Source organism: Vigna unguiculata, chromosome 5 (genome assembly GCF_037176805.1).
Source record: "Vigna unguiculata cultivar grain cowpea cultivar isolate G323 ecotype 2 chromosome 5, ASM3717680v1, whole genome shotgun sequence".
Taxonomy (NCBI): Eukaryota; Viridiplantae; Streptophyta; class Magnoliopsida; order Fabales; family Fabaceae; genus Vigna; species Vigna unguiculata.
The window spans coordinates 40,065,780-40,085,209 of record NC_140796.1 but is presented as its reverse complement, the minus strand read 5'-3'; the positions used below and the strand labels follow the sequence as shown (position 1 = coordinate 40,085,209).

The following is a 19,430-nucleotide window of genomic DNA, read 5'->3' as shown; positions in this document are numbered from 1 at the left end:
ATATTTTTAAGACTGATTTTTAAAAAATTTTACTTAAAATTAAAAGAAATTAAAATATTTGTAGCTATCTGAGAATATGTAGATACGTAAATATTTTTTTATGAATACTTGGTGAGCTACAAGATAATTTTAGGATTAAAAAGATGAGTTTCCAGTTTTTTTTTTTAATAAAATAAAGTAACACTATACAATTTTATGGAATTAAAAGTTTTAAATAATATTGTATGATTTTCATCTAATAATTTGCTTAGTGATTGAAAAGAATGACACAATAAAATCACACATCATAGTATAAAAGTTCAAATCACTCTTATATTTTTAATTGTAGATCCTCAAAGAACAAATTAACTTGAATAAGAAACACTTAAAAAATAAAAGTATTGAATTATATTCTGTGAATCAAAAGTATGTAGATATGCATTAACGTGTCTCTCTTTACCGTGCATATGAATGTGTTGTATTTTTTTCGTTTTATATTTTGTAATTTTTTAAAATATATTTTGTTTTTATTATATATAAATCAATGATGTGAATGATGATTATTATTATTGGTTTAATTATATATAATGATAACTTTATAATTTAAATATATTACTGATTTAATTAACTATAATAATTTGTAATAATAATATTAATATTAGTATTAATAATAATATTATTATTATATTAAAATTAAATATGTACGAGTTATTGTTAAAGTAAAATGTAAGCATATTGTGTAATATGGTCCCGTATAAATTAAATACAACATAAAATTAATGTTAAAATTTTTGAATAGAAATACATGTAGATATAAACACTTGTATGTTATATTAAAATGAAATAAATGTGTAAGGGTAATTATTAATGTAAAATGTAGGCATATGGTGTTATATGTTCTCGTACAAAATATATAAAACATAAAATTGATGTTAAAATTTTTAAATATAAACATATGTAGATATAAATATAAACATGTATATTATATTAAAATAAAATGTCTATCCATGAGTCGGTATTCAAGTAAAATATAGATATATTGTGTAATATGGTCCTGTATAAATTAAATATAACATGAAATTGATGTTAAAATTTTTAAATAGACACACACATGTACATGTAAACACTTAATGTTAAAATAAACTGAAATGCGTATACATGGGTCGTTATTAAAGTAAAATGTAGGCATATGGTGTAATATGGTTCCGCACAAAATATATATAACATGAAATTGATATTAAAATTATTAAATACAAACACACACACACACACACACACATATATATATATATATATATATATATACACATATATATAGTTAGGGAATAACAACATCACTCATTCCCTGCCTTTCACATGCTTAGAACTATTTAATTCACTGTCGGGCCCACACAAAATCAGCTAGCTTGGAATTATTTATTTTCATCCTGGTGCTACATCTCATTCCTCCTAATGTTGCCACGTTTTCACCTTATTAAAGCCTCATTTTGTCCTCCTTTAGTGCCTCTCGTTGCCACATTTGTTACATTACCTTCCCCTTTAAGATAAACCTTGTCCTCAAAGTTAAATTCTTGAAAAGCCAACCGAATTATAGAAACCTAACCTCTTCATAGTTAATTAAATCTGCAAGCCTACTTCCCTTACTTCCTATTCCTACTAAGTCCAATTCTAATGGCCCAAAACCTGGAATTGTAAAAAAAAAATATCACTAGCTGAGATACAAAGAGAAAGGTCTCTATTACACTTGTGATGAGAAGTTCACGTCTTTTTATAGGTTTTCTACCATGACTTATTTACTATTACAAATGGATGATGATATTGATGAGTGCACACTAGATTCTCCTATTGTGAATGAAGAAGCATCGGGACTTTGCTATTAGACTACCATCTCTTTTACAATGCACTTAAGGGTTCCTCGGGTCTCGGAGCTATAAGGTTCCATGGTACAATTAATGGCGTGACAATACATATCTTACTTGATAGTGGTAGTTCCAATAACTTTTTACATCCTCGCATTGCTAATTTTTGGAAACTACCAATTGAACCGGCTCCAAATTTTCAAGTCTTAGTTGGGAATGGGCATTTGTTAGTTATTGAAGGTTTGGTGAAGCAGCTAGAGGTAATGACTCAAGGCCACTACCTCCACTTACTAGTATATCTGCTTCCGATTGCGGGTGCTGATTTGGTTTTGGGCACCACATGGCTTGCCACTATGGGTCCACATATATTAGATTATAGCAAACTTACTTTGAAATATTACAAGGATAACCAATACGTGACATTACATGGTGAAAGGCCCCAATTACCGAGGCCGGCTCAATTTCACCATTTGAAGAGAATGAATAATACTCATGCTATAGCTGAAGTTTTTGAAATTACCTCAAAACATGGCACCTGAATTGGTGTTACTACTGAATAACTATCGAAGTATCTTTAATGTTCCAACTACTTTACCTCCTTCTAGAACTCATAATCATGCCATTCCACTGCTCAAGGATGCGCCTCCCGTGAAGGTCAAGCCTTACCAATATCCACATAGTAAAAAATAGCAGATTGAAACAATGGTCCAAGAAATGCTTGCTTCTGGAATTATCATGCCTAGCACGAGTCCATTTTCTTCACCCATTATCTTGGTTATGAAAAAGGATGGAACATGGATATTCTGTACTGATTATAAAGCCCTGAACGCCATCACTATCAAGGACAACTTTCCAATTCCCATTGTAATGAACTCATTGATGAGTTATATGGCTTTGATATATTTCCAAACATGACTTGAGATCCAACTATCATCAAAACTTGGTTGTCGATGGGGACATACAGAAAACGACTTTTCGCACTTACCAAGGTCATTATGAATGGTTGGTAATGCCATTTGGGCTTTCTGATGCCCTTGCCACCTTTCAAAGCCTCATGAATAATGTTTTCAAAGATTACCTTAGAAAATTTGTTTTGGTCTTTTTTGATGACATATTGGTCTATATTCATACTTGGACAGAACACCTATCACATTTGGAGCTTGTTCTTCAATTGCTACAACAACATCAATTATATGCCAAATTATCCAAATTTTTATTTGGATTATAGCAAGTGGATTACCTCGGACATACAATTTCCGGGCAAGGAGTAACAATGGATAGCGATAAGGTACAAGCGATGTTACAATGGCCAATTCCAGTTACTATAAAACAGTTGAGAAGATTCCTTGGACTAACTAGATATTATAGGAAGTTTATCAAATCTTATGCCATGATAGTTACACCCCTGACTGAGCTCCTTAAGAAAGATAACTTTATATGGGGAGTTAAAGTCGATAAAGCTTTCAACATGGTCAAACGAGCCATCACACAAGCTCTAGTTTTAGCATTACTAGATTTTTCACAACCATTCAACCTAGAAAATGATGTTTCAGGGATTGCTATCGGTGCTGTCTTGAGCCAAATGAACCATTCTATTGCGTATTTTTCAAAAAGGTTGAGTGCACAAATGCAAAATCAGTCCGCATATGCAAAGGAATTTTTGCTATTACCGAAGCTATGACTAAATTCTGACACTATTTGATTGGTCATAAGTTTATCATTCGGACATACCAAAATAGCCTAAGATCACCTGCTGATCAAGCTGTTCACGTTGGCCGACGAGTTTGGTAGTCTTGGGACATTACGAACTATGGTTCGTATCGGGAACTCCACCTAGGGTTACAAAGTGTAGTCCGTAGCAGGTTTCCCACACGTGTTCTACAAGTTGTGGCTTGTAAGTGTGGCAGCAAGGGCATCTTGAGGTATTCATCTAAAGAGGTAGAACATGGATAACATGGTGGTGGTCATGTCGTGTGGAATCAAAGGATAGAGTTCCTTTGATGTGTGTGTGCCTATAGTTGAATTATGTTATTATATGTGTTACTTGTTAGCTCACCTTATCTGCTTGTGTTTGGTGATGATCATGTAATCCGTTACACGTAGCAGATGATTTACAGGTGGTTCGGGTGAGGCATAATATCAAAGAGCGACAAGCTGGGAAAAGCTTTTACAGAGTTTTATTATCACATGGATTTTTTTTTATGATTTTGTAAACAATGTTTTACTAGACATTGAGTTTTGTAATAGTTATTGAACTTTACAAATTTTGAGCAATGGTGATGTAATAAATGGTTTTAATTTTTCGCATTTTGGGAAAAGACAGTATAATAAATGAGATTTATTTATATTTTTTCTATTTTATTTATTAAAATTAGTAATATTTGACCGTCATGTTACATTTTGTATCAAAGCAATGATTTTCAAAAGAAGAAGAACATTTGTGGAAGAAAAGAATAGTAATTAAGAAGAAGAAGAATGAGGAAGAGAAAGAGGAGGTTTGTGGAAGAAAAATAATTAAAATAGTTTTTCTTGGAGAATAAGAAGAGTAATTGTGTGTCAGCCATGTTAATAAGAAAAGCTTCAAATAAATGGAAAAGATGGAAAAACCATCCATTTGGGACATATGTCAATGAATTGGAATGGTCAATTGAGTAACTTCATTATACTAACATTTTCTTAGATACATATGTAGAAAGTTGAATGAAGGATGGTCATAAAATCCAAATTTTGAGATTCAATCCATAATAATCCAAATCGATATTATTTTAAGTCTCGATTTGACACACTAATTTTTTTTTAATTTTTTTTTTACTTTTTAAAAAAACCAAATTAGACCAATCTCGTGGAGATGGTCTATTCAAAAGATTCGGAGACCATTACCATGTAAAAGGGTTCCGATCCGAAATTTTTCTTTTTTTGACTTTTTGAGAAAAGACTAGATCAATCCCGAGGAGAGGGTGTATATCCAAAAGATTCAGTGACCAATACTATGTAGAGGGTCACGATCTAACAAAATCACTTTGTTTTATTATTTTCTTTTCCAACTTTTTGAAAAAACATATTAGACCAATCTCGAGGAGAAGGTCTATATTGAAAGGAACTAAATCAATGACCATTGCCTCGTAAAGGGCCTTGATGTAAAGAAATCGATGACCATTGCATCGCATAGGACCTTGATGTGACAAATAAATCAATGACCATTGCCGCGCAGAGGGCCTTGATGTAAAGAAATCAATGACCAGTGCCTCACAGAGGGTCTTGATGTAAAGAAATTGATGACCATTGCATGTTAGAGGGCCTCGATGTGACAAAGAAATCAATGACCATTGTCGCACAGAGGGCCTTGATGTAAATAAATCAATGACCAATGCCTCGCAAAGGGACTTGATGTAAAGAAATCAATGACCAGTGCCTTACAAAGGGTCTTGATGTAAAGAAATCGATGACCATTGTCTCGCACAGGGCCTCGGTGATGAGAAAATCCATGACCATTGCTTCACAAAGGGTCTTGATGTAAATAGAAGGAAATCAATGACCATTGCCTCACAGAGGGTCTTGATGTAAACATAAGGAAATCAATGACCATTGCCTCACAGAGGGTCTTGATGTAAACATAAGGAAATCAATGACCATTGCCTCGTAGAGGGTCTTGATGTAACATAAGGAAATCAATGACCATTGTCTTACAGAGGGTCTTGATGCAAACATAAGGAAATCAATGACCATTGTCTTATAGAGGGTCATGATGTAAACATAAGAGAATCAATGATCATTACCTCGTAGAGAGTCCTGATGTATAAAAGGAGAACTTGAATTTTTTTGTTGAAGTGTCGACAAACACCACGTGAATGCTTAACATTTGTGAGACTTACACAAAAAAATGTCATTGCTGACTATTTTTTCAAATTTCTTTATTTTGTTTTGGAAATGATATCCAATGATTTTGTGGAGTATGATGGACGACATGATTTGATGATACATGACATGTTATGATTTTATTTTTGAAACTATATGATATGCTTACATGGATGCATGGATGCATGAGTGGAATTTGCTTTTTTTACTTTATTTTTAATTTGAGAGCAAGGAAAACAAGGCTTAGAGGCTAGAAAAAAAACTAGACTTGAGGCCAGACAAAAATGGAGTTTGGGGGCTAGTTGGGAAACTGAGCTTGGGGACTAGTATGGAAACTAGGCTTAGGAGCCAATGTGGAAACTGGGCTTTGAAGGCTAGTTTGAAAACTAGGCTTGGGGACTAGGGTGAAAACTGGGCTTGGGGATTAGGGTGAAAACTGGGCTTGAAGACTATTGTGGAAACTGGACTTGAGGGGTTAGATAAAAATGGGCTTAGGGTGGCCAGATAAACTAGGCTTGGAGGTTAGACAAAGCTAGGCTCGGGAGCTAGACAAAGCTAGGCTTGAGGGATAGACAAAGATAGGCTTGGGGTGGCTAGATAAAACTAGGCTTGTGGGCTAGACAAAGCTAGGCTTAGGGGCTAGACAAAGCTAGGCTTGAGGTGGTCATATATAACTGGGCTTGAAAGCTAGACAAAGCTAGGTTTAGGAGTTAGTACGAAGCTGGGCTTGGGTGTGGACTCTCAAGAAGTTTGAGTTGACCATGTAGTTGCTTATTTCTAAAGTTGATGTACTCAATGCATGTATGAATGACTTGTTATGATGCATGGAATGTATGAATTTTTCTTTTGCATTTTTTTGAAGACAAATTCGAATTAATTTTCATTTCATTGTTATTTCGAATTCATGGAATCATTCTACTTTGAATTTTTTTTCCTTACTTTTCCAAATCATTTCTTTGGTCTAATTAGTTTATTAACAAACACTTTTTCTTAATCATTTCTTTTGAAACACTATTTGAATGACATCCATGAAATTGTCAAGGGTTTAGAAAGGCTTGGATGAGGTGATGAAGATTAACTAGGTAGTTGCCCCAATTTGAATTGGTCTCAAGCACAAAATGCGTTTGAGCTTTCCCTAGTTATTGATGGTATGAAGGAAATGATGGGGACTTTAAAAATTTGCCCCTAGTGTGAGAGCCTAGGGTGGTCTTAGGGTGCAAAAACGTGTTTGGCTTTTTCCTATTGAGTAGACTGAAAAATGATGAGGTCTTTAGAAGTTGCCCTTAAACTGATCACAATCTTTGATGTAAATAAATGTCCCAATTCATATTGAATGATGAGAATACATTAATTACAAACAAAGTGACTACCCCAGTTTGGGTGTGAGATTTATAAAGATGGACTATGTTAAGGTTGGTCAAGGTTTAGGATTAGAGTGGAGGATACCGTATAAGCAAAAATGGAATTTCATGAAGAATGAATTGAAAGGGGACAACCCAAATTTAACTTATTTGTTTGATTGCCCATGCTAATTTTGAAGCTTTGAAAACATGTCAACCAAACATAAACTGCCCCAATGTTTAAAAGAAAATCTCTAAACACACTTTTTCAATTCTTTTTTTTTTATAATTTTTTTTAGAACAAACCTGTTAGCAAATAACATTTTTTCTTTAAATTAAAACCTTCGTAATATAACAATCAATCTTTGATCTATGTGGACTTTATTAGGCTTGTATCGTGGCCAAGGCTAGGGGTATGGAAGTAAATGGTAGTAAAGGCCTAAATAAGTGATGTGAGGGTTGTTTCAAACAAGGATCTTTGAATAATGTTTCATTCAGAATTTGTTTGACTTCTTCTTGTTCAACTTTTGCTTCTCTTTTTCTTTTCTTTTCTTGATATAACCATTTTTTTTCTCTTTTTTTATATTTTTGTATTGGTGAATTGTCATTCGGATGAAACAAATGCAAACATTATGTCAACCCCTAGTGTGAGGGTCACCCTTGTTTAGGGTAATTTGAAAGAAATTTTTTGGAAGACTCAAATTGGGTAGCAAAGGATAATTACTTTTATTTTTTTTTTTGATAAAGAAACATCACACACATCATTTCAAATTATGGTTATTTTTCTCAACAAAAACTTTAATTCAAAGGAAAATAATTTAGTTCATGTAACAAGATGTCCCTTTTTTTCTTTTTTTTTTCACTTTTTTTTGTCTTATTTTTTGCCTAGCGAACTTTTCTTCCTTTTTTGTTTTTTTTTTGTGTTCAGAGAGTTTTTTGAAATCATTTTAAGGTATGTGTCCCCTTTATGATGATCCTCCATGAAAATGAAAACAAGGTTTATAGTGGAAGAGAGATGGATAGGGAAATAGATTTGAGCAATTTCATGCATGCAAGATTAGATGGGTACTTCAAAAGAAATGATAGCAAAAGAATTTTATTTCTTTATTCAATCTATTGATTTGACCAAAGAATGTTTTATTATTTTATCATTTTTCATAAGAAAGATTTCAAGAATTTAGTGATAAGCAAAATGGGAAACAAATTGAATTTATTGCAATGTAGAATTTTTTTTGTTTTTCTTAAATATGTATATGCATGCTATGTATTTGAAGCTCTTGATAGGGTACCGTGAATGACCACAAAATGAGAATGCAATGCATGATTGTGCCTCATTGGACATTTATTCATATGATATTGCCAATAAAATGTATGCTTATGCCTAAGGAGACATTTTCCCTCTTTTTTTATAATGTTGTGATTGTGATAAATTTATTATTATATACAAGGAAATGTGAGGGTAAATGACACAAATAGTCTCCCTTTTGTGCCTTAATTTAACATAGACTCGATAAAGTTATATGGAAAAGTATATGTGATCACAAGGATAGTTCCCTAATACCTAAAGATCAAGGTCACTAGAGCTATAGCCCATTTCATGGCATTTCCCACGACAATTGGTAAACAACAAGAAGTGGGAGTACCAATGAAGAAAACAAACTCTAACTGGGGTTCTCACGATGACCACTTCGTAAGTACATCCACTGTGACACTGCTACACAATCCCCTCTAATTCTAAACAACTCAGATCCAAGTAAAGGGTCCCACTCATGTAATGAACAAAATGTGTGTGTGAAGGGAGAATACAATGTATACCCAAACTCAAACCACCTAACAATTCCAAATACCAAAATAAAGAAGAATATACACATACAATTATTCTAAATATAAAGAGATAAAAATACAGATACCTAAAAAGAAAAAAAGTGAGAAAGAAAAAATATGAAGAAAAACCATATAAATTTTGCACATCCAAATAAATAGTCTGACTCTCTAGCTTCCCAATGGAGTTTCCATCTGTTGCAACCGAAATTGCGACGGGACAGAGAACCAAAAATAAAATTTGTAAAAAAAAAACAGAGTTTGGAGTCGCCACCATAGTTTATTTTAGAAAACAAAGGAAAAACCAAAAAAATATAAAACAAGGTATGTGAAAAACTAAATTTTGGGTCCGAGAGTCGGTTACACATGGGGAAGGTATTAGCACCCCACAATGTCCGTCTAATGACGGTACCTTTAATTAAATGTCAAAAGGTTATTTGGTTTTTCAAAATATTTATTTTTCCCAAAAATAATAATAAATAAATTTACAAAAAAAATATTTTTTAGCTTTTTTGGGCCCGACAATGATTAAATCTCGCTCCTACGTATCTCCATTTACAAGTTTTTAGTTTTTAGCTTTTTTTACCTTTTATGTTTTTCATTTTTTTTGATCATTTACAAATTTTTAATATTTTTTAAAGTTATTTAAAAGTGGATGTGGATGTCGTGAGCAACAAGATAAATATCAAAAAGTAAATAAAGAAAGCTATTTTTTTTATTTTTAGATAATCTATATATATGTTTATGAAAAAAACAAAAGTTAAATTGGATGTCATGCGACGCGTGCAGCTGGGCCGACACTAAAGAAAGGGGAAACATATTTTTTTTATGATTAAAAAAATGAAAATTGGAAAAATTAAATCAAAAGATGAAAGAACTGAGAGTGACGTACCTTTACAAATTTTCAATATCTCCTCACCTTTTCTGCTTTATTTTTTCTTGCTCCCTTTTCTAATATTTTTGTGTTAGTTTTTCCAATAGAGATAAAAATGAGAGGTGTCTATATGGGTGGTAATGAGAGAAAGTGAGAGTGTAGAGAATGTTTTCTTCTCTTTTTTTCTACCTCCTTCAATATGTTTTTTTAAAGAGAGATAAAAAAGGAGGTGTGTGTGGGAGTGGTGATGGAAAAAAATTAGAGAAGTATAGAGAATATCTCTTTTTCTTTTTCTTTTTTTTTTCCGATTCGTAGAGTGCGTATTTATACTCATACATTGCAATATCAATGCAATCTCAGCCTTAATTGTAATGAACAATATAAGGAAGGAATTGGTCATGATAGCAGCACATTATGAGGATAAAATCATAGCAAATTAGAGCACAAAATCAATCAAGATCAGTAATATTTATTCTAATCGTTAACAAATCAAAGCACATAAATCAATCCCAATTAGTAATATTGATTCTAATTATATGAAGAGATATTGTTTTTAATTATTGGAATCATATCACCAATTTCTCTATCAAAACAGAGGTAGAAGATATGTTGAGTTGTTGGGCTCATAAAGAGGAGTGCGATAGCAAAATAGGCTCTTCCTTTTTTTCCTTTTTATTTCTTTTTTTCATCTCTCTTTTTTTCTTTTGTTTTTTTTTTCTAAAATTTTAAGTTTGAAAATCTTTGAAGAAAATTTCGTTTCAATTTTTTTCCATTAACTAAAAAAAATTTATTTTTATTTTTTTGAAAATAAATTTATTCACCGGGAAGAAATTGGGTGTTCACACTAAGAGATGTATTATGTAAATGCAACAATTCAAGTGGAAATATTTATAATTTAACAAGCTGATTTTTAGAAACAGTTGATTAAATGTTGTAGATTTACCAAATTAATTCGTTTTAGGTTACCCAAGCTAGATTAATGCAGCTGATTACAGTATCTCACGCATTCATGATGTTTCCAATGAGTTTTTATGAGTGAATCAATCAGTTCAAGTCATGTGAGCTACATGCACATTGGAATTATAAACTACACATGCTTTTTGTTCAAACAAATCAGAAAAAGCAACACATAGTTGATGAAATAACTATTAGGAGCAGAAAGTACCTGACAAGAGATGCTTTCTTTGACTGTTAGCTTTGCAATTCAATTCGTTAGCAAATTTGCAATTTAAGTAAAATCAACAGGTTGAATTTATAATTCAGTCGATTAAAATAGCATTAAAGTATAAGAGATTAAAAACATAATCTGGTTAAGTGAAATTAACAGACTGATTTCGACAATCAATCGTTCGAAACTCATGAAATTGAACTTTATTTTTCCAGATTCAGTTTTAATGAAATTAACATATTGAATTGTGGAAACAACAATTTAAACTTCATAACAGATCAAATTTTATGCATACAATTGCAACTTAAGTGAAATCAACACACTGATTTATAGAATTAACAGACTGAAAGCTATGACAGATCAAAATTTTTGCAAACAGAGACAGATTTAAGTGAAATCAACAAACTAAAATGAAAAATCAACAAGCTAAATTTGACAATTTTCAATTTTTGAACACAATAGCTGATTTTAATGAAACCAATTCATGAATACATAAGATTAACATGCCAAAAACACATCAGACCACATTCTTCATGTCTAATATGCCTAATTAAGTTCTTAGCTTGTTAAATCTATCTCTAGCCAATGGTTTTGTAAACAAATCAGCCAATTAATTTTCAATTTTAACAAATTGAATTTCACAATCTCCATTTTGAACATGATCTCGAATGAAATGATATCTAATCTCTATATGTTTGGTTTTAGAATGTTGTATTGGATTCTTGGTTAAGTTGATGACACTAGTATTATCACAATACAAGGGTACCTTACTTAGCTTTACATCATAGTCCAAAAATTGATGCTTCAACCATATGATTGTGCATAACCATGTCCAACAACTATATATTTAGCTTCAGTAGTGGAGAGTGCCACTCAAGCTTTCTTTTTGCTATTCCATGAGATTAAACTTGAGCCAAGTAGATGGCAAGTGCTACTTGTGCTTTTTCTATCTAATTTGCACCCTGCATAGTCAAAATTTGAAAAACCACTAAGAGTTATGTTAGAATCATATGGATACCAACATTGGTTGTTCCTTTTAGGTACTTTAAAATCCTTTTTGCAACTTTTAGGTGTGACTCCTTTGGATTTCCTTGAAACCTAGCACATAAGCATACATCAAACTGGATATTTGGCCTACTTACTGTAAGATAGAGTAAAGACCCAATCAACCTTCTATATTTGGTTGAATCCACTGGTTGGCCAACCTCATTTGCATCCATAAGGCAAGTTGTTGCAATTGGACTAGCAACTTCCTTGCAATCCTCCATTTTGAAATCTTTCAACAAGTTAAAGTCAAAACAATATTTGGCCTAAAAATGTTCCATGCTTGAGTTGCTTGACTTGCAGCCCTAGAAAGTAGGTAAGCTCACCCATCATGGACATCTCAAAATTCTCCCTGCATAGCAGCAACAAACTCTTCACACAATGTGTTGTTATTTGAACCAAAGATGATATCATCAACTTACACTTGAACAAGTATAACATCACTTTCATGTTTTCTAATGAAGAGTGTTTTATCCACTGCACCTCTAGCATAACCTTTTGATAAAATAAAATTACTTAACCTTTTGTTTCAAACCATATAAGGCCTTTTTCAATTTGAAGACATGGTTAGGATAAAGATGATCAAAATATTTTTGTGAATTAAAGTTTAATGGGTACGAATATCCACGGATATGGATACTATAATACCCGTACCTGCCCCGTTAATATGCGGGTATCAAAAATACCTATACCCACGAACAACGGATATCCATTTTTATTATTATTTCTTACTTATTGTAGATTTTATTCACAAATACTCACGAGTACGAATTTTTTTATATCTAACTCTTGATGAAAGGGAAAAAACATGTTACTAGGTTCTGACACAGCACTTACCAAATATCCATATGCACACAAAAAGAACTTAAAACGAAATTGGGCTATAAAAAGAAATGGTATAGTGTGATAACATACACATCCTTTAATAAATCGGTGTTGGGATTGTCAATTTAAGGACACTGTTCATTTAAGCATAAGTTAGTGAATAGTACAGGAAAGTCTGGGTAGCTAGGTTGTAGACTGCACCGAAAAAGTATATTACACTCGAAGCATGTATGGGTTTGTCAAAGTTCAATGCAGAGTTATTCTATAGACAAATACAAGCGGTGCAAGAACAAGGTTATAATAAAATTTGTTAAACAAAGATAGAAGACAATTATCTTTCTGTGTAAATATTAATATATAAGGATTTTTAAAATAATAGTCATAATCTATTATAACAATAATAAATAAAAAAATATTATTTTAAACTATGTAGTACTTCTTTTTTCAATTTATCAACTGTTACTTCTTTTTTTCACATGAAATTATTTATAACTTGTAAAATTATATACAATATTTTAGTATCATCATTTTTGAATATCTGAGCAGATTATTTTTAATTTATTTATTTTATTAAAAGAATAAATCAAATAAAAAGTAATATACTGTCTTAACATTCCATAAATACTTAGCGAAAAAATTGTTTCCAAAATATAATTAATTTTAAAATAAAAAATAATATTAAATTATACCTTATTTAAATAATATATGATATACTTAATTATATTTTAAAACTCAAATTGAAGATGTAGAAAATTCCTCTAGCATTGGGTGGGGGCACCATACAAGTTGGCCTATGTTTCCTTGCGTGTATGACTTGCTCTCGAACACCAAATTGGGTACATGTTTTCCATGCTTCTGGAACCAAGCTTCATTATTTCAATCTTTATTGAATGTGTTTCCATTGAGACCCAATTACAAATTCCTAACCTAATTATAACAACAAAAAAAAAACACGTTATGTAATGATTATAATTTGAAAAATGCCATTGAATATAAAAAATTTGGTGAAAGTATTTTATTTTCTAGTAACTAATACTATTCATAAAGATTATTTTCAACCATACACCTATCACAATGTTATTCATGTACACCAAAAGATAAATGTTTCACCAAAATTAACCTCCTAAAAGAACCAGTAATAAGAGAGAAAAGATTGAAAGAAAAATCAAGTGTCTAATAAATATAAACAAGATGAAAATGTATGTTTATCATTATAAATAAAAACAATTCCATTACTATTGAACAACATGACATTTTACCAAAAACAAAAATATACACAGTGATTGTGGAAATCCGAGCACGTTTGGTTCTTTTCTGTCAGAGAGTCTGCAATTATTAGATTCATATTTCCAAAATCATCGATTACCAAGTTTTAAACTTAAGACCCTATTCTTTTCCTAAATTCATATCTCTAACTTTCATCAACCCTTATAAAATTGGCAAGAAATAGGACACTGATTCAAGCCATGGCAGAGACCAAGAACCCATCAGGTACTTCACTTTTGGTACCATCAGTTCAAGAGTTGGCCAAACAAAATTTGGCTACTGTTCCACAAAGATACATTCAACCTCAACATCAACAACAAGTGGTGCATATTTCTCAACAACCTAATGTTGGTACCCTTGAGATTCCAGTTATTGACATGCACAGATTGCTTTCTCAAGAATCTGGAACTTCAGAATTGGATAAGCTTCACTTTGCTTGCAAGGAATGGGGATTCTTCCAGGTTTCTTCAATTTTCTCCCTTTTTTGTCTTCAATTTTGATATAACTGTAACATATTTCTGTTTGATTCTGGACTTTCTAGATATGTATTAGATATCACAAAAGGAGGCTTAAACTATAAGATAAAACTTGATAAAGGGTGTTGGAAAATTTTTTCTGTTTAATTGAAATCGAAAGCTTTAAAAAATAACAACAAACAGCATAGTTTACCAGTAAAACTCTAATTCTAATGACAGAAACACTGAGAAAAATGTTAATGGAGATGTACTGATAAATTAAACTTTTTGATTTATGAATTGATTTAGTTGTTAAATGCTAATATGCTTGTAGCTGATAAACCATGGAGTTAGCCCTTCCTTGGTGGAGAAAGTGAAGGTGGAGATTAAGGAGTTCTTCAACCTTCCAATGTCAGAGAAGAAAAGGTTTTGGCAGAGTCCAGAACATATGGAAGGTTTTGGACAAGCTTTTGTTGTGAGTGAATATCAAAAGCTTGATTGGGCTGACCTTTTCTTTATGACTGTTCTTCCAAAACAATTGAGAATGCCTCACTTATTTCCTCAACTCCCTCCTTCCTTCAGGTTCTCTTCCACCTACTTTATTTTGTGTGATTACATATTTAATATTTATTACCTCTATTTTAGTTTACGTAATTATTTCTAAATAATTATAAAAAATATATTACAATGAATTTGATCTTTTACCAAAATTTTGACTATTAAAAGGATCGATTTTCTGATCAAGATTTATTGAGCATAGATTTTTGAAGGGGTTTCATGCCAAGCTATCTGTGATGCAGGGAGAGTTTAGAAGTTTACTCAGAGGAACTTCAAAATCTAGCGAAGATGATTGTTGAAGAAATGGGAAAATCTCTGAAGATGGAAGAAAGAGAGATGAGAGAGTTATTTGAAAATGGGATGCAATCTATGAGGATGAACTATTATCCAGCATGTCCCGAAGCAGAAAAGGTTATTGGGCTGACACCTCATTCAGATGGGGTTGGGCTGACTATCCTTCTACAAGTGAGTGAAGTTGAAGGGTTGCAGGTAAGAAAAGATGGCATGTGGATTCTGGTCAAACCCTTACCTAATGCCTTCATTGTCAACATAGGTGACATGTTGGAGGTAATATATTCACTCTTATTGCTTTCATTTCTTAGATTTATTATATATACTCGTTTGATTACTAAGTTAGAAAGTCACTAAAATAACATAAATAATGATTGGTTTGGAAGGTTATTAAGTATTTGCTTAAGAAATAGCTACTGTTGATAAAAAGTTTAATGTCAGTAAACATCGAGGATAGCAGGTCAATAAACTCATATCTATGTTAGAGATGACAAAACGAGTTAGTTTAACAAGTTTTAATTCGTCCCGTCCTATCAAAAATGAGTTACGCTGGACTAATCCATCACTAAAAAATAGGTTAGAAATTATAATTTTTTTTATTTTTTTTTAAATTTTTTAAATATCTAGTAATTTTGTTTAAAATTTTTATTTATAAAATTTGTTTATATATATATATATATATACTTATAAATAAATATTTAATCCTATAAATATTTTTTAAGTTTTTAATTGATCAATTAATATATTTAGTTGGATAAATTAAAATAATTATATATTTACATGTTAAATTATTCTATTATAACTAATAATTGAAACTTAATTTGTAAGTGTCAATGATTTAAATTATAATAGTATTGTATATTTATATTTATACAAAGATATAATATTAAAAAATAATTTTTTAAATAATTTTTAATTTTTAAAAATAAAAAATAAAAGAATAAAAATAAAATTGGGTCAGCCGAATAGGGGTGAACTGACCCACTTTTGACTTGTTATATTGACGGATTAGGTGGATCAGACAAAAATGGACTAGCGGATTAAAAACTCTAATTCAGTTCGTCCTTTTCTTAACAGGCTCATTGGTCGGTCCTAATAGGTCAGAATTGCTTTAATACCCCTAATTTGTGTTATTGATATTCACTTTTGAATATCAACTTTAAGTAATGTCTACTAAATCAATATTAATTCATTATTAATTTTTAAATTATTTTTTAATTAAGAAAATTCATTAATACATTTTGTTTATTTTATTTTTTTTTAAATTTAGACTTTTGAATTAAGAATAATCTATTATATGTTATGGAGACACATATTCTTATCATATAAATAAAATTTTAATTAACTTAAATAATTAAATAAATATTACAAATATATTATAGTACAGTTGGCTTAATCAATGCTAATTTAAATACATAATAAAATAAATGAAATAGTTTGTGTTTATTTGATACTAATTTAAATAAATATAAATATTAAAAATAAATAATTATTATTATCATATAAATCAATTCTAACTTTAATTATTTTTAAATATTTTTTTTAATTTATTTCAACTAAATAATCATTAATTTGATATTAATCTTATTTAATTTTAATATTTATTTTGGTTATTATTGATGAAGTCAACGATAAAATATACTAATACACATAAATTTTCTTATTTAAAGAGAAACAAAAATAATTAGTATGAACTTAAAGTTGACTGAATTGGTTGTTTGACATCTATTATTTTAAAATTAACTTTAGACTTTTATATATTTTTTTAAAATAATCATTTATGTCACATTTCACTTCAATGAAAAATTTTAAATAATAATTAATTTTAATGACAAAAATAATTAATCATTATAATAATCAATCTAGATACCAATCTATAAACTAAAAGTTATTAACAATTAAAATAGTTTCAAAAAATTATAATTGGTCTCGAAATTATAATTAAAATAGTTTTGATTATCAATTGGTTTCTAAATTAGTTATTAATATTAACTATCAAGATTTTTTTGCTATTAAAGAAATTAACATCTAAATTGGACTCTAATTAAAAAATTTGTCTCTAAATTTGTCTTCAACTATATTTTGTTGTCACTAAAATTAGTCCATCATTTAAAAATTTTCTTATAGTGTCTAAATCGAATCTAATATATCGTCATATTTTTATTGACTAATTATTGACATTAGTGTTCAAAATCTAATTTGATGTTTTAATTGTTGGATTTGTTGAGTGTGATCTATATGTAGTATTGGTGAGAGATTTGGTAATATAGCATGATATTTTTTATTATCTAAAACATAGCATGATAATGTATTCTTTGTACAATAAAAGTGTGTATCAACATATTTTTGTGTAGATAATTTAGATTGAGTATGATTTCTGGTGTGATCAAAGATCTATGGTGGTTGATTTTGGATTTGGTTGCATATTTTACGTGACAGATTATAAGTAATGGAATATACAGAAGTGTTGAGCATCGTGCAGTAGTGAACTCTGCAAGAGAAAGAATTTCAATTGCCACATTCCACACTCCAAAACATGATGGTGTGTTAGCTCCTGCACCAAGCTTGATCACTGAAAAAACACCACCACGCTTCCAAAAAACTGAACTGAAGGAGTTTTTGGCCAACCTTTTTGCTCGTAAACTCGATGGAAAGTCTTACTTAGATACCTTGCGACTATAACATTACTTTTCTACAACTAAGAACAAACAAAAAATGGTGTAGCCTTCTTCAAGAAAATGAAGAAACCAATAAAATAATGACTTCAATATTTTGAGCATTTAATAGTTTTATTTTAAATTGGGTATTTGATAGATTAATTATTTTGGTGTCTTTATTACTTATATCAGTTTTACTATTCACATGTTTCTTAAAATGTTTTAAATGTCATCAAACTTGAGTTTGTAACATCTCAATTAATACCCTACATCTTTAGATGAAAGAGCACAAAAGCGGAAAAACAAAGACATATGATCAAAAACTAGAGCATAGTATTACAATATCTTAACCACTAAATATAATAAGCTTAAGACACGTTTACAAAATAATAAACTTTTAACAAATGACATAAACAGAGTTTTTCAAAAAGGTGCTAAACAATCGTAATATAGTCCTAGAACTACACAATTGTACCATCCTCTCCACTATAGGTAGCTCGACTCCTGCATCCTCATCTGCTCACACCAATAAAGATGTGCATTGCAAAGGAAGAACGCAAAACACAAAGCAGACCAATAACAAGAAGAAGGTAAGCTAATGTACACAAGAATTATCATATAGTATTAAAACACGTCACATAGAAAGAATCTCTTCTAGATTCAATCATCTGAATAAAATGCATTAATGTTGGACTACAAGGAATTTTTAGCACTTGTGATTGATATTCTCCACCCAGCTTAATCCTAAACAAGTCACTAAGACTTCTAATAATTCCTTAGACCGGGACCTCTTGCCACTCTCAATCCCTGGCTAGTCCATTCTCCTATGTGAGTTTGAATACTAGTAAAGTATCAAGATAACTTCCTTTCTTAGTCCCTACTTTAATGCACACCTTAAAGATTAAGCTTCACATGATTTTTCCCTTGAAAAGCCCATTCATCTTCACAAACCATAGCTTAACAAATTTCATATATTCATAGCATCAATACATAAACATCCACACACATATATACTTCAAACAAACCATTGTGACATTTAGAAAACAAATTTAAATTCACCAAGCCACCACCTAGCGCCCCTTTTTGTCGCCTTGTGCCACTTAAAAAGAGGAGTCCTAAGAAGAGTAGCGCCAAACACCTACTATGTGGCACCCAGCGAGCCTAGTGGTCACCTAGCGAGATGGAGCTCCCAAGATTTAAATTGATTTTTTGGTGCCCAATGCTACTAATTGGTGTGCAACGACACCAAGTCAATGAGCTCTCTGACTTTGGTGTCGCCCAACAAGAAGAACCCTCGCTCAGCAACAACCAACTAAGAAATGTCACTATCTTAGTGGTGCCCAACGCTATTAGTGGCGCCTAACGCTATTGGAAAATATTTACTTCCCCTTTTGAGTTTGATTAGTTTAATTTGACACTCCTTGAGCTAATTCTCATT

The 19,430-nt window shown here is 30.9% G+C and overlaps 1 protein-coding gene across 1 annotated transcript; it reads left to right on the top strand.

Annotated features, from left to right (window-relative positions):
- Positions 1-14,107: 14,107 nt before the first annotated feature.
- Positions 14,108-18,114, top strand: LOC114183483 (protein SRG1-like). The gene is made up of 4 exons (XM_028070512.2): positions 14,108-14,492; positions 14,821-15,068; positions 15,287-15,611; positions 17,775-18,114. The coding sequence occupies exons 1-4, from the start codon at positions 14,232-14,234 to the stop codon at positions 18,015-18,017; spliced, it is 1,077 nt and encodes a 358-aa protein (XP_027926313.1). The 5' UTR covers positions 14,108-14,231; the 3' UTR covers positions 18,018-18,114.
- Positions 18,115-19,430: the final 1,316 nt, after the last annotated feature.

Bases quoted from the DNA above. Each gene is read 5' to 3' on its own strand.
- LOC114183483 (XM_028070512.2), top strand. From the start codon at position 14,232: ATGGCAGAGACCAAGAACCCATCAGGTACTTCACTTTTGGTACCATCA. The intron at 15,069-15,286 runs GTTCTCTTCCAC...TCTGTGATGCAG, and splicing joins CAACTCCCTCCTTCCTTCAG to GGAGAGTTTAGAAGTTTACT. The intron at 15,612-17,774 runs GTAATATATTCA...TTTACGTGACAG, and splicing joins ACATAGGTGACATGTTGGAG to ATTATAAGTAATGGAATATA.